Genomic DNA, 15,454 nt, shown 5'->3' with positions numbered 1-15,454 from the left:
TGCTAGGTTCACAGGAGAGCTTCTGTGAAGTTAGGAAGGTAGGAGACGATGTACTGGCAGAAGTAAAGTTGTGATCAGGGGGCATGAGCTTTGCTTCGGTAGCTTAGGAAGTAGAGCACAAAAGGCAAAGGTCCCGAGTTTGAGTCTCGGTCCGGGACACAGTTTTAATCTGCCAGGAAGTTTCAGACCTTTAGATTGGGAGGGCAGCTTCACCTTTATTTTACTGTCCATAAATGGAATAGGAAGGGGCAGGGGGATGATTAGTTTAGTACACAATCTACTCTTTGCTACCCATTGTACAGTGACTTGAGGAGTACAAATGTAGATGTTACTTAGACATCACAGAGAAGGTTCTTTGTATCCAACTGAAACCATGAATATGTAGCAGTGCTTCAACACAACATCTCCTCTGTATGGTGAGTAGCAGTCTATCCTGTCATATTATTATTATTATTGTTATTATTATTATTATTATTATTATTATTATTATTAAGAGTGCCAGCCAGATTAATGTTTGCACAGTCACTTTATATGTAGCCATTGCTTTTTATCTTTCCACATTTTGTTGTTCCAAATTTTTCATTTGATGTTTTTATATAACTTATGTAAACACTGATTGTAACAGCTATCTTCTTCACTATGGGTGTGCAGGGCTACCGAAACGCTCACGCGATGTTGTCAGTGGAACGAAACAACCTGTTAGGCATGGGCAGTCCGTGCCCCACGGGCTCAGACTCTGTGCTGGATCGAACTGCAGCAGGCTCTTGGCAACGTTCGTACACACCTCTGGACCGTATGCAGCACTTCCTCAGCAATGTCCATGATACTTGTTACCATATCCTGGGATACGCTGGTCCGAGCATGGGGAGGGACTTCTACAGCTTACGTGGTCTTGCTGGTTCACTTGTTGCCTCTGTTTTTTCAAATTTGGAGGTAATTTATAATATTTGATGATGTTCATGTTAGTTTATTAAGATGTCTTTTTTTAAAGTAAGTAGTAGTTTTATATTAAACACAAATATATTTTTAAACTGTTTTATTACTACACAAATGCCTGTATGTTAATCTGTTATTAAACATGATTTCTACCAATATTAAGGCACTATCACTATGAACAACTAATTTCTGAATTCCATTCACATAAAAATCTACTGCCTAATTTGCCAAGCAGAATGACCAGTTTGATCTCACCATGCTGGTGCTGACCACCTAAATGTTTTTTCAGTTGTAAGTGCAAGCACAAGTGGTAGTTACTGGGTGCAAAGTCAGGGCTGTATAGAGGGAGGTTGAATTGTTCCCAGCCATATGAATCGATGAGATTTTGTGTCCATTTAACTCTATGTGGGAACAAATCGTGAAGGAAGTAAATCCCTTAATTAGCTTGTCACACTTTTTATTTTGGATTGCTCTAAGCAGTTTAGTTAAGGCCTCAGAATATGTCTTTGAATTAATTGTGTTACCTTGATGCAAGCTACATCCCTTGCCATTCGCAAAACACAGTGCGTATGAGTTTTAGGGCAGAAATTGGGTACTTGAAATCCACTTTCTGGGGTGATGCTGAATACTTCCGTTCCATTTCATGGACAGCTGTTTCAGTTGTTATGTAACATGAACCATCCATATTTCTTCTCCAGTGACAATTAGGCATGAAAAATTCATCACTTTCATTACTGTAGCACTCAAGGAAATACAAAACCTTGCTACACAATTTGTTTTATGCACCTCATTTAGCAGTTTTGGTACCAACTGGGAACACAACTTCTGGTAATTTATGATATTGCAGTACCTGTTATTCTGATGACGATGCACTGCAGGAACCACAGCCGTTACAAAACACATCAGATGAATTCACAATTGCGAATAATGACTACTATCAGCTGTAGAATGGAATGATGGCACTGAAAATTTGTGCAAAACGGGAACTTGAACCCGGATTTCCCACTTATCGCAAGCAGTCGCTTTACCATTTGGCTGTCTATGCATGACTCATTGCCAGACAAACTTCCATATGATGTCAACCATACATCTATGATCTGTACTCACACATCGATTATGTGTATTCCTGTACAGATCAGACGTACTTGAAAGTTGCATGCCCGGTATCGGCGGATAAATACAATATTGCAGGGCCTGTGTTATTCTGATGACGATGCACTGCAATGACCACAGTCGGTTTGAACCATCAGCTGTAGAATTTTCATTGTCACCATTCCATTCTACAGCTGATGGTAGTCATTATTCGCAATTGTGAATTCATCTGATATGTTTCATAACAGCTGTTGTCACTGCAGTGCATCATCATCAGGATAACACAGGTACTGCAATATCATATTTATCTGCCGATACTGGGCATGCAACTTACAAGCACAATGTCTGATCTGTACAGGAATACACATAATGGATGCGTGAGTACAGATTGTAAACATATGTTTGACAACATATGGAAGTTTGGGTCTGACCATGAGTCGTGCACGGATAGCTAAATAATAAGGCGACTGCTCGCAGTAAGTGGGAAATCTGGGTTCGAGTCCCGGTCCGGCACAAATTTTCATTACCGTCATTCCATTCTACAGCTGATGGTAGTCATTATTCGCAATTGCGAATTCATCTGAACTTTTAATTTAAGTGTTCTGTAATAATTTCAAGGAAAAATCTTCTTGAAACTTGAAAAAACTCATTAGATAAGGATGGAGTTGTAAAGAGCCTGTTTCTAGAACTTTTTCATCACTTTTCAGCAGTTCAACCATAATATATAGTTATGAATATAATAGAGGAAAACATTCCACGTGGGAAAAATATATCTAAAAACACAGATGATGTGACTTACCGAACGAAAGTGCTGGCAGGTCGATAGACACACAAACATACACACGAAATTCAAGCTTTCGCAACAAACTGTTGCCTCATCAGGAAAGAGGGAAGGAGAGGGAAAGACAAAAGGATGTGGGTTTTAAGGGAGAGGGTAAGGAGTCATTCCAATCCCGGGAGCAGAAAGACTTACCTTAGGGGGAAAAAAGGACAGGTATACACTCGCGCGCACACACACATATCCATCCGCACATACACAGACCCCAGACTGTGTGTGTGTGTGTGTGTGTGTGTGTGTGTGTGTGTGTGTGTGTGTGTGTGTGCGCGCGCGTATGTTTGTGTTTGTTTGTGTGTCTATTGACCTGCCATCATTTTCGTTCGGTAAGTCACATCATCTGTGTTTTTAGATATATAATATATAGTTACCCGCTTTACTCGTCATTGTGAATAGAATGTGATGATTTTTTTTTTAAACACTCAACCACATTTTCGTCTCATTCTTTTGGTAGTAGTTTTCTCCATACATGTCATTAATGTGCTGACAACTTTGAGCTGCTTTCATTTCTTCTGGGCATAAGAAATTAATCTTTGCATGTAATTCACACTTGGTGAGATTTTCAGTGAACCGAGGCATTTTAAATAAGCACAAACAATGGCTTAGTTAAAACATGCCTCATATATTTGTTTTTTAAATTTATTTTCAGCTATTTGCACTCTATTATGGTGAAAGAGAACACCTGTAGTCATACAAAATAAAAAGAAAGTTATTAATGCAAGTTCAAACAGCAGTGAAATCACTAGGAAATTATACGGTAGGGATCACTTCCCTGATATTGGTGAGTATTAGCACCTCGTGAAGCCACTGCATGGAAAATAAGGAAACAGAAGTTTAGACAAGAGAAAGTAAAGAGGCTCGGTAATAAGTAAATCAGAAGTTCAGATGAAGCATGGTGATTAGTTGATCAGTGGTAGACAAAAATGTACCCTCATGTTCACAAAAAACAGGGCAACATGAATGACTACAAATAGGACGTTCATATTCACAGGATATGTACATTACTATGTTCTGCAGAAATGATCAGCATTTGAACCATATCAGCCCATGGGTTCAGGGTCAACATCAATATTGCAGTGAACACCACCTACTGGTAAAATGTGCCTGCAGCTCTTGTTGTCGCTACAAACCGAAGGTAATGGATCAGGGTGACATGAGCAGACATGCAGGATTCCTCGCAGATGTATGCTGGAACCATACTATCAAATAAATGAGTTTAAAAGAGAGTGCATTACTGGCATGAGAGAATGTAATGCATCTATCTGGGATATTGCTACTCGTGTGGGACAAAGTGTTTTGGCAGTGCAATGGGTGTATGCAGAATGCTCATGGGAGACCATAGAATGCAACAAGATGGGTGAAGTCGCACCACCCAGACCATCTCCCAAGAAGATTGACACCTCATCCAAATGGTATTGCAGGACAGATCTGTGTCCTCCTCGGCTTGGGTGCAACAGTGGAACAGTGTAACACATCGTACACTATCAGGGATGACAGTCCGTTACCATTTATTGTGGCATGGGTTACATGAGCATCGTCTGCTTTCGTCTGCTTCTCCATCTGCCTCTGATGAATGTGCAGAAACATACTAGACAGTAGTGGTGCATGGAAAGATGTCACTGGGGATAGAAATGGCATCAGATAGTGTTTTTGGACGAATCCAGGTTCAGTTTGTGTGAAAATAATGGCTGTATTTGGTTCACCGGAGGCAGGGGAGTGGCATCACAGTGGCTGCATTCGCCCAAGATATACAGCGTCAACTCAAGGCTTTATGGTGTGGGGTGTTATTGGGGACAACCATTAATCACAGTTAATGTGTGTCCAGGGCACTGTGGCCAGAGTGACCCATTTTGAATGACATCCTGCAACCCCTAGCAATATCCTTTCTGCACAATTACCCAGACGCCATTTTTCAGCAAGGCAATGTATGACCACATGTTGCTGCATGTACACATGCCTTCTTGGTGTCACAGGACGTCAGCCTTTTGCCTGGCCCAGCAGATTACCAGCCTTGTCTCCAATCAAAAATGTGTGGCATATGGTGAAACAGCGGATGCAGTGTTGTGATTAGGTGCCTACCACCACAAGTGAACTTTGTAACCAGGTGAATGCAGCATGGATGGCTATACCACAGGACGCCATTCACACCATATAAATGTCGATGCTGTCGTGCAGGGAACAGGTTATCAGGAGGCATAGTGAACCCTGTGCCTACTAGGCAACAGGACACATGCTCAACCGAGGTGACTGAAATGCTAATCACTTCTGCAGAACGTACTAACTTACATGTCCTGTGAATATGAATGTCCTATCTGTAAACGTTCAAGGTGTTCTGTTTTTTTCTGAACATGATTGTAGATAATGGAACATGAAAAAGTAGAACTGCTTTTTTTTTACAGTTGAAGCTGATGAGTTATTTAAAGAGATGAAAAGATCCATTGAGAAAGAAATATTAGAAAACAAGGAACAGAATAGTAATTGCAAAATATTTGTAAATGAGGATATGGAGAAAATAGAGAATGAGCTGATGTTGACAGTAATTAGCATCAGTCTTATATGAGGGTGTTTTTAGTTGGAATATAGTATTTAGCAGAGATTGCTCTCGCACATTATATTCTGAAAGAATCATCATTATTCTGGGCACTTTAAACGGCCCATGTTATGTCCCATTGAATAGTAATTGTTACCTAACTACTATTTAACTACAAGGAGACAGAATGGCTAGCTTGTACCTCCTTCGAGAGACGAAATTCCAAGTACTGATGATAAACATTTAAAGTCAGTGAAAGACAATACCTAGCTTTTGGAACTGATAGTTCTTTTCGTAGTGGAGAAAGAGAGACTGGCTTAGGAATCCTGAAGTGATGCAGTCCTTCAACAGAGGAAATAGTTTACAATACGTTAGTTCATCCAGTCTTAGAGTATTGTTTGTCTGTATGGGACCCTTATCAGTTGGGTCTGATTCAAGAGATTGAGAAGGTCCAAAGAAGAATGGCAAGATTCGTGACTGATACATTTAGCCATCGCGAGAGCATTACAGATCTCATAGAAAGCTTGAAGTGGGACACACTTGCAGATAGACGGTGCGCTAAACAGGAGTTGCTCACAAAATTCTGAAATCCGATCATCACCAAGAATGTAGAGCATATATTATTACCTCAAACTTTCAAATCACCTAATGATCACCATTCAAAGATAAGGAAAATTAGAGCTTGTACTGAGGCATTCAGACAGTCATTTCTCCCTTGCGCAATCCACTTTGCAGCCATTTTTCAAAGATGACACTGGTAGGTATATGACATAACCAGCGTAGTGCCTAGGTACAATGAGGTGCTTTTCCACTATGATATTTTATTGGCCACAGGATTGTGCATTTGGGTGTCTGTGTGGTTGTGTGCTGTTGCTAGAAAAAGGGCTAGTGCTCGAAAGCTAGTGCGGATACTGTTTTCTGTTACATGTTTCTGTGCTCCACACATTGATCTGCTGTGAGTGAGTGGTTGCCTTTCCCATGTTTTACTTATTAGATGCAAACATTAGTTTGCATTTTTGTTGTTCATCTATAATGTTAAAACTTCAGCCATCAGTGGGTTTGATTAGAGTTTCTGTCTCTCAAATACTTGTCTAGTGCATGCAGAGATCCTCTATCATAATTTCTTCCGCATCTGAAAGTTTTGATTAGTTAAGCTGTGCCATAAGAGGTTGCTTAGTCAGTAACAATTTAATGGTAGCTATTCATGCAGTTTAGACATTTGGCTGTATAACATTCCAAATAACCAGTTATCTTAATTGCATGAATAGCCCCTGTTAAATTGCAGCAATCCTCATGTTTGCATGCCACAACCCCAATGACTTAAATTGACACTTCAATACCTGTGCCATTTTTCCACATTTTTCATAATTTTTCATATGCCCAGACTATTCAGTAAGACCCATTTCAAAAAGAATTTTGTCATTTTTGTTTTCCTTGGGCTCATTTTTAAAATGTTAGTGGCATCCCAGTTGTCTGTTGTGTAATTTCTGAAAATTAAAATGTTTATTTCAGGTTATACCAGACTACCGCCTGCGTCCCATGGTGCGCGTTTTCCTGAAAGCATTTGTCCATTCCTGCCCTCCAGCATTCTATGATGCAGTTTTGCTACCAGTGCTGGCACACTTCTGTCCATATAGTGAGTCCTAGAATATTATATAACTGTATGATACTACAAGTGAATAGTTAATTCTTCTGCTTGGTTTATTTTTTTAACATTGCACTGAACAGTATAAATAATGATTTCTAATCGGATATGGCAAAGCAATAGTACATCGTTGTAGCAACTATTTTACAAATAATTTCACTTCTCCTTTAAAGTGAGATGTGGCAGATTTTAAACAGCAGGTAAAATTGCTCAAAAGCTTTGATTGCGGACATTTCATTTTTATTTTCTCATTTTTCCAAGAGCATGTCCCATCTGTACTGACTCATTGGTAGCAGTGCCTCACCTCTACAGACTCATTGCTAGCAAAGAAATGTATTTCTGGAAGAGATGTAATAATGACTCAATAAAAACTGTTTCTTTGCTTTTTCTGTAATGCCCATACAAACTTTCAGAGCAGTGGAGAAGGGCATATGTATGAGTTTCACCCATGCTTCCCTAACAAGGAAACAACCAATTAAAATTACAAAACCAGACATGCTTGGCGGCAAACCATACTCCTCTCCAACTAGCTGGGCAAGGCACTTGGAACTGTTACAAAGCACACTGGAATAAGTTTATCCATGTTCCAGATGTTTGTGCTACCACAGCTGTCAAAAGTTATAAGTGAAAATGATAAAAATCCCAGTGCAAACACTTTTGTAATAATTTTATTTATCTGCATCAATTGCACAAGGTGCTTAATTCAAAACATTTGCTCGGAGTGCCTAAATGGCAACGGAAGTTTTGATTTGTTGATTTACATTTGTTTTAAATCTGTTTGGGAAGATCATTCAACAAGAAGATTATTCACAGGGCAGCTAAACTGATCCGCAGTGTCAGTTCACGAACCTTTGTGTAAGCTGTTGTTCAGGTGTCTTGGAACTCTCACTCTGCTCTTCCCTATATGTCAGGGTCAGCCACAGCATACAAAACTACATGTGTGCATGACCAGCACGTAGCACTTCTCAGATTCATTGGGCCTGTCGTGGCTTGGCTCAGTCCGTCTCTTAATTACTCGGTACATTGTGACATTTCATGTAGCACTGTGATGCGACATTGTTTTAACACTGTGGTGCGACACTGTTTCTTCCAGCATATGGTGCAGTATTTTTCAGTCAGCACTACTTTCTTCAGTTTGGCAGAATCATAATGACAGTGAAGTTTATTCCTCACTATTTGCCCATGGGAAAAAGGTAGTTTAAAAGTACAGTGGTTGTTGTAATGGAACTTACACTCAAAAAGAGGCAGTCAAGTTACCTATGATCACAAGCCTTTAAAAATGAGTGGATGTAGTAGGGTTTACTTATTTATTTGAAGAGGAGAATGAGAATTCTCTATGTCTATTATGCAGTCGCACAATTGACGGGCACAACAAATTTTCTGTAGAACGCCATTGCAACACCTTGCAGAAAGAAGTGCAAAAAGTAGAAGTGCACAAATTAGTGAGCTGATGCCATTGTGAGTAACCCATGCAAATCTTTATGTTTGTGCTGTTTGTATTTGTGCATATTTGCTTTTAGAAATCCAGTCTTTTTACAGTGTGTTCCATTGTTTCGTATTTTTAGCTGGCAACCACCTGTAGCAAACTACAGAATAGCACTCAGAATTGCCAGTTCAAATAAATCTTTTAGTGATGACAAGAGTAGCAGAACTCCATTGGAGGTACAGAAGTTTCGCAAAATTAGTCTTTTGTTGCAAACACAAAATTGTCACACACCTATCATGGCATCGGATGTCTGTAGGCAGTTAATTGACACTGCCAGTAAGTGCAGTGCATCCTTGATTGCTTTGGATGAGTGTCTGACTTTTCGGGCATGGCACAACTTGCAATTTTTGTTCGTGGAGTCTCACCAGTGTGTACATGACAGAAGAACTGTTAAGATTTGATATGAATGAAAGACACAGTGAGAGGAAACAAGTTGCTAAACTGTTCAAGGGGCAGTTGAAGCTGTTGGCTTGAATTAGAACAAGATGGTCTCAGTTATCACTGATGGAGCATCAGCAATGAAAGGGGTACAAAATGATCAAGTAGCTTTGTTGCACAAAAAATTGCAACAATCAACAAATAATTTCTGCGGGATTCATTGTTTTGTTCATCAAGAACTACTTTGTGCTAAATTTAAAGGCATGGAGCAAGTGGTGAAATTAGTAGTCTGAATAGTAAGTTTTCTGAATTTGCATTTGGGTTTTTATACTGTTAGTTTTAAGAGTTTCTGATGTAACAGGATTTTTCAATTTCTGAAGGAGAAAGGAAAGCAAGAACCAAAATTAGAAGATCTGGAATGGCTTGCAGACCTCACATTTTTTAGTGGACTTGACTGTGCACTTGAACACTCACAGTAAGACTTTGCAAGGTCAGAAGCAACATGCATGTGATTTGATGGGAAAGGTGGATGCATTTAAAAAGCAAATCACACTGTGGAAGGAACAACTTCTGACGAACATCAGCTATTTCCCTAAGCTCTTTTGTGGTGAGGAAAATACAAATTTTGAAGAGTTTGTATCTGTGTTCGAAGAAACACAGGAGCAATTTTCTAAACTTTTTAGGATAGTGCCAGTCTTAGATCTCTTTTTTCAGATGTTTTTGAGGTCATTTCAGTTGAAAAAGCTGCTGTGCATTTGCGGATGCCGATTGATCTGTACTGTAATTTCTGTTTAAAGGACAAATTCTTTTACATTAACACTGTCTTAGAGTTCTACAAAAGTTTTCCTCAGGAAGAGGTTCCTTGTCTCTGTAATAAGGTTCCAAATGTAATATCAGTGATTGGAACAAATTTTGTGTGTGTGTGTGTGTGTGTGTGTGTGTGTGTGTGTGTGTGTGTAAGGATTTTTTCCAGTTATGACACTAAGTAAGTTGTAATTACATTGCTATATGAATGAAGAAAATCTGCTCAACACACGGTGTCTGTCTGTGTGCTGACAGTTTGTTCCAGAAGTGAATATTACTATTTTTTCAGTGAACCAAAAATCTAACAGTGATTCTTCATTTTTTACTTTCTTTTTTATTTTATTTTTCTTGGTACATTTTGTTGATAATTGTAGCCATTGCAATACCAGCAGAGCAATTTGAGGTTATTTTAAACCGTGTACTTAGAATCATTTATTGCACTGCTAATGGCATGCTATAGGAACTATTTGATTTTGTCTCTCTTTCTATATATTAGCTTAAATGCTGTAAGAATTTGGCTGGGAACAATGTTGTTGTTGTTGTTGTTGTTGTTGTGGTCTTCAGTCCTGAGACTGGTTTGATGCAGCTCTCCATGCTAATCTATCCTGTGCAAGCTCCTTCATCTCCCAGTACCTACTGCAACCTACATCCTTCTGAATCTGCTTAGTGTATTCATCTCTTGGTCTCCCTCTACGATTTTTACCCTCCACACTGCCCTCTAATGCTAAATTTGTGATCCCTTGATGCCTCAGGACATGTCCTACCAACCGATCCCTTCTTCTAGTCAAGTTGTGCCACAAACTTCTCTTCTCCCCAATCCTATTCAATACCTCCTCATTAGTTACGTGATCTACCCACCTAATCCTCAACATTTTTCTGTAGCACCACATTTCGAAAGCTTCTATTCTCTTTTGTTTCCTTTACTGCTTGCTCAATATACAGATTGAATAACATCGGGGAGAGGCTACAACCCTGTCTCACTCCCTTCCCAACCACTGTTTCCCTTTCATGCCCCTCGACTCTTTTAACTGCCATCTGGTTTCTGTACAAATTGTAAATAGCCTTTCGATCCCTGTATTTTACCCATGTCACCTTTAGAATTTGAAAGAGAGTATTCCAGTCAACATGGTCAAAAGCTTTCTCTAAGTCTACAAATGCTAGAAACATAGGTTTGCCTTTCCTTAATCTTTCTTCTAAGATAAGTCGTAGTGTCAGTATTGCCTCACGTGTTCCAGTATTTCTACGGAATTCAAACTGATCTTCCCCGAGGTCGGCTTCTACCAGTTTTTCCATTCGTCTGTAAATAATTCGCATTAGTATTTTGCAGCTGTGGCTTATTAAACTGATAGTTCGGTAATTTTCACATCTGTCAACACCTGCTTTCTTTGGGATTGTAATTATTATATTCTTCTTGAAGTCTGAGGGTATTTCGCCTGTCTCGTACCTCTTGCTCACCAGTTGGTAGAGTTTTGTCAGGACTGGCTCTCCCAAGGCCGTCAGTAGTTCTAATGTTATGTTGTCTACTTCCGGGGCCTTGTTTCGACTCAGGTCTTTCAGTGCTCTGTCAAACTCTTCACGCAGTATCATATCTCCCATTTCATCTTCATCTACATCCTCTTCCATTTCCATAATATTGTCCACAAGTACATCGCCCTTATATAGAACCTCTCTATACTCCTTCCACCTTTCTGTTTTCCCCTCTTTGCCTAGAACTGGGTTTCCATCTGAGCTCTTGATATTCATACAAGTGGCTCTCTTTTCTCCAAAGGTCTCTTTAATTTTCCTGTAGGCTGTATCTATCTTACCCCTAGTGAGATAAGCCTCAACATCCTTACATTTGTCCTCTATCCAATCCTGATTAGCCATTTTGCACTTCCTGACGATCTCATTTTTGAGACGTTTGTATTCCTTTTTGCCTGCTTCATTTACTGCATTTTTATATTTTCTCCGTTCATCAATTAAATTCAATATGTCTTCTGTTACCCAAGGATTTCTACTAGCCCTCGTCTTTTTACCTACTTGATCCTCTGCTGCCTTCACTACTTCATCCCTCAGAGTTACCCATTCGTCTTCTACTGTATTTCTTTTCCCCATTCCTGTCAATTGTTCCCTTATGCTCTCCCTGAAACTCTGTACAACCTCTGGTTTAGTCAGTTTATCCAGGTCCCATCTCCTTAAATTCCCACCTTTTTGCAGTTTCTTCAGTTTTAATCTACAGTTCATAACCAATAGATTGTGGTCAGAGTCCACATCTGCCCCTGGAAATGTCCTACAATTTAAAACCTGGTTCCTAAATCTGTGTCTTACCATTATATAATCTATCTGGTACCTTTTAGTATCTCCAGGATTCTTCCATATATACAACATTCTTTTATGGTTCTTGAACCAAGTGTTAGCTATGATTAAGTTATGGTCTGTGCAAAATTCTACCAGACGGCTTCCTCTTTCATTTCTTAGCCCCAATCCATATTCACCTACTATGTTTCCTTCTCTCCCTTTTCCTACTGTCGAATTCCAGTCACCCATGACTATTAAATTTTCATCTCCCTTTACTACCTGAATAATTTCTTTTATCTCATCATACGTTTCTTCAATTTCTTCGTCATCTGCAGAGCTAGTTGGCATATAAACTTGTACTACTGTAGTAGGCATGGGCTTCGTGTCTATCTTGGCCACTATAATACGTTCACTATGCTGTTTGTAGTAACTTACCCGCACTCCTATTTTTTTATTCATTATTAAGCCTACTCCTGCATTACCCCTATTTGATTTTGTATTTATAACCTTGTATTCACCTGACCAGAAGTCTTGTTCCTCCTGCCACCGAACTTCACTAATCCCCACTATATCTAACTTTAACCTATCCATTTCCCTTTTTACATTTTCTAACCTACCTGCCTGATTATGGGATCTGACATTCCACGCTCCGATCTGTAGAATGCGTTTTCTTTCTCCTGATAACGACGTCCTCTTGAGTAGTCCCCGCCTGGAGATCCGAATGGGGGGACTATTTTACCTCCGGAATATTTTACCCAAGAGGACGCCATCATCATTTAACCATAAAGTAAAGCTGCATGCCCTCGGGAAAAATTGTGGCTGTAGTTTCCCCTTGCTTTCAGCTGTTCGCAGTACCACAACAGCAAGGCTGTTTTGGTTAGTGTCACAAGGCCAGATCAGTCAATCATCCAGACTGTTTCCCCTGCAACCACTGAAAGCAATGTGATGTGCAGAATTTCACAATGCAGTGCAGTTGGAAACCGTAATTGTATTCTCTTGTACAAACAACCAGTAACGGTATAATACTGCTCATCATGATGTGTTGCACAGAAATTCTGGTATTTGAATTTCTTAATGTAGCATGATATGAAACCAAGCAGCATGCAGAGTCGTTCAGTGGTCCTTGCTTCAGCAATGTGTGGGTGAGAATGTGGGCAGCCAACCTGTTGCAGGATCTCCTCAGTAACAATCGTACATGAGTGTTGAACACTGTATCTGCAGCAAGCAGACAATAGTTGTTGGGCAGTGACAGGTCAGGCAGTAGCCAGGGTGTGGCAGCTGAGTCCAAGAGGACTACCTGGGAGCATGGAGGTGGCAGCAGATGGTTGGTGATCCTTACTTAGGCAATAAGATGGCGGTTATTACTTCACAGCCCATGTAAGGCAAATGTAGCTGTGTCATAACTACGCTGATAACTGGAACAGGCTGGATGTCATAGTAGGACCCAGCTGTGCCGAGAATGATGGGCTGGAACTGGGGTTTTTCAATACTGCTGTCCAGGGCTGAGTTTGCGGTTCTGTGTCGCTTGGAAACATTTGGAATGGAGGCTGATGACTGTTGTCCAATGATTGTTGTGCAGCAGTCGGCCTTACTGCAGAAGCTTCCTGATGTCCCAGATTGTTACCACCCAGAAAGAGGCTCACACAGAACTGGGTGGCGTCTGATGGTTTGGTGAGGGTGTTGTCGGACTACAGGCTGTGGCTGTGACCTGATTACAGTTCTAGGCTGCTTTCCATTCTGCTCAAGTTCTCAGCCACTCCATGTCCTCTCTTCTTAGATTAATCCGGTTTCTCCAGATTACTGCTTAAGAATCTGGATGCGACAGAACCACTAATTTTTGATAACTATTTCTACACTTTACATTCTATTGCATGAAGTTGGAGTAAAACAGTTTTTTCCCAACTTTTCTTCTTTGCTTGGCTTCCTTCCTTTTTTCCATTGTACAGTGTCTCACTCTTGTAATGCTCAAATACAGAGTTTATAGGTCCATCTTTCCTTCTTTTTTTTCTTTTTTGTACAGTTCTCTTCTTCAGTGATGCCGTCACAACTACTGTGAACCCTCAGATTAAAGGAGAGTAAGGTTGGGATTTGGGCAACTCTGCATCTGAGGTGGCGGTACACAATACTTATTATTATAAGAATTACACAGGTAACTGGTGTGCTAGTTCGTATGGTGATGAGCCAGTGGCAGAATTCAGTTCGATATTTTGTCACATGATCGAGCAGGTGTTTCACCATCACGTGACCATTTTGTAATGGTATCATCTGATCCGAGGGAGCTTGAAGGCTGGGTCTAGCATTCTGTTTAAGTAGGTTAGGTTTTCCTTGGTCAGGATCTTGAAGGGTACGTATGACAGGTAGCTTAACAAGTAGTTAGTGTTTAGGGTTGGTTGTTCCAATGTTGGTGGTAGGTAACCAAATAGTAAGTCACATCATGTATCGTTTATCAACAATTCCTGTCTCTCTAGTTCTATCTGCTATGTGCCACCAAAATGACATTGACCGTAGCAGTTTCAAGTGCCAACTACTGGTTTTGGCACTGAGAATAGCCAGTGTAATCCTGTCTTTTGAAAGTGATAGCCTCCCTGGGGTACTCAGTTGCAGGCTCCTCAGATCAAAATGATGGACTCGCATTTGGGAGGACAACGGTTCAATCCCGCATCCGGCCATTTTGATTTATGTTTTCCGTGATTTCCCTAAATCGCTTCAGGCAAATGCTGGGATGATTCCTTTGAAAGGACACGGCTGACATCCTTCCCCATCCTTCCCTAATCCAATGAGATGGATGACCTTGCAGTTTGGTCTCTTCCCCCAGTCATCCCCAACTCAAAATGGTGTGTACTTGCATGACTTGGGGACTGTGTGTATTTGGTTTGTGGGGCAGATAGTGACTTGGCTGCTTCTGCTCTGCAGTAACGGATAGTACTTCTTTCAGATTACTCATCATTTTAAACAACTAAATTTGAAATTTGTGTAGAAATCATCAGGGGGGGGGGGGGGGGGGGGATCCTCGACTTGAAGTTAAATGCAAAAATATGTCACACATACACATGCCTCTTTCATTTACTATCAGCCTACTTCTTGATACAAAATTGCATAACTGCTAGCATGCAAACTATATACTTAACAAACAGTAAATTTAGTGCATCATGTAGCATTGCTGTTTTCCTTCTAGACTAAAATAGATATGCTAAGGTTACACTAGCATTGCAAATCAAATTTCACCTGATAATTCTTTTAACATAGTACCTAAAAATGAATGTTTCACATGAGCCTCACTCATAAAAGCAACAAAAACAGACATAACCTAAATATATACTCAAAAATATCACTGGTAACTAATTAAAAACACAAAAGATTAACTTGCAAGGCTACTTCATGGTTTTAACCCATATGGGTGTGACAGAAAAATTGGGTACATACTGCCTCACTTGCCTAGTTATAACTTTCTTTTCCTTATTTCATCCAACC

At 40.1% G+C, this 15,454-nt stretch overlaps 1 protein-coding gene across 1 annotated transcript in view; it reads left to right on the top strand.

The window, feature by feature from the left end:
* The window catches only part of LOC124789677 (exportin-5), a 200,615-nt gene that overhangs the window by 115,755 nt on the left and 69,406 nt on the right, over positions 1-15,454 (top strand). The window contains exons 12-13 of the mRNA XM_047257112.1: positions 652-933; positions 6,906-7,029. Of these exons, the coding sequence (XP_047113068.1) occupies positions 652-933; positions 6,906-7,029 (406 nt within the window). The remainder of the gene's footprint in view (positions 1-651; positions 934-6,905; positions 7,030-15,454) is intronic.

This window comes from Schistocerca piceifrons, chromosome 3 (assembly GCF_021461385.2).
Source record: "Schistocerca piceifrons isolate TAMUIC-IGC-003096 chromosome 3, iqSchPice1.1, whole genome shotgun sequence".
Taxonomy (NCBI): domain Eukaryota; kingdom Metazoa; phylum Arthropoda; class Insecta; order Orthoptera; family Acrididae; genus Schistocerca; species Schistocerca piceifrons.
The sequence above is the reverse complement of the archived record's forward strand: the minus strand, read 5'-3'. Positions and strand labels throughout refer to the sequence as shown.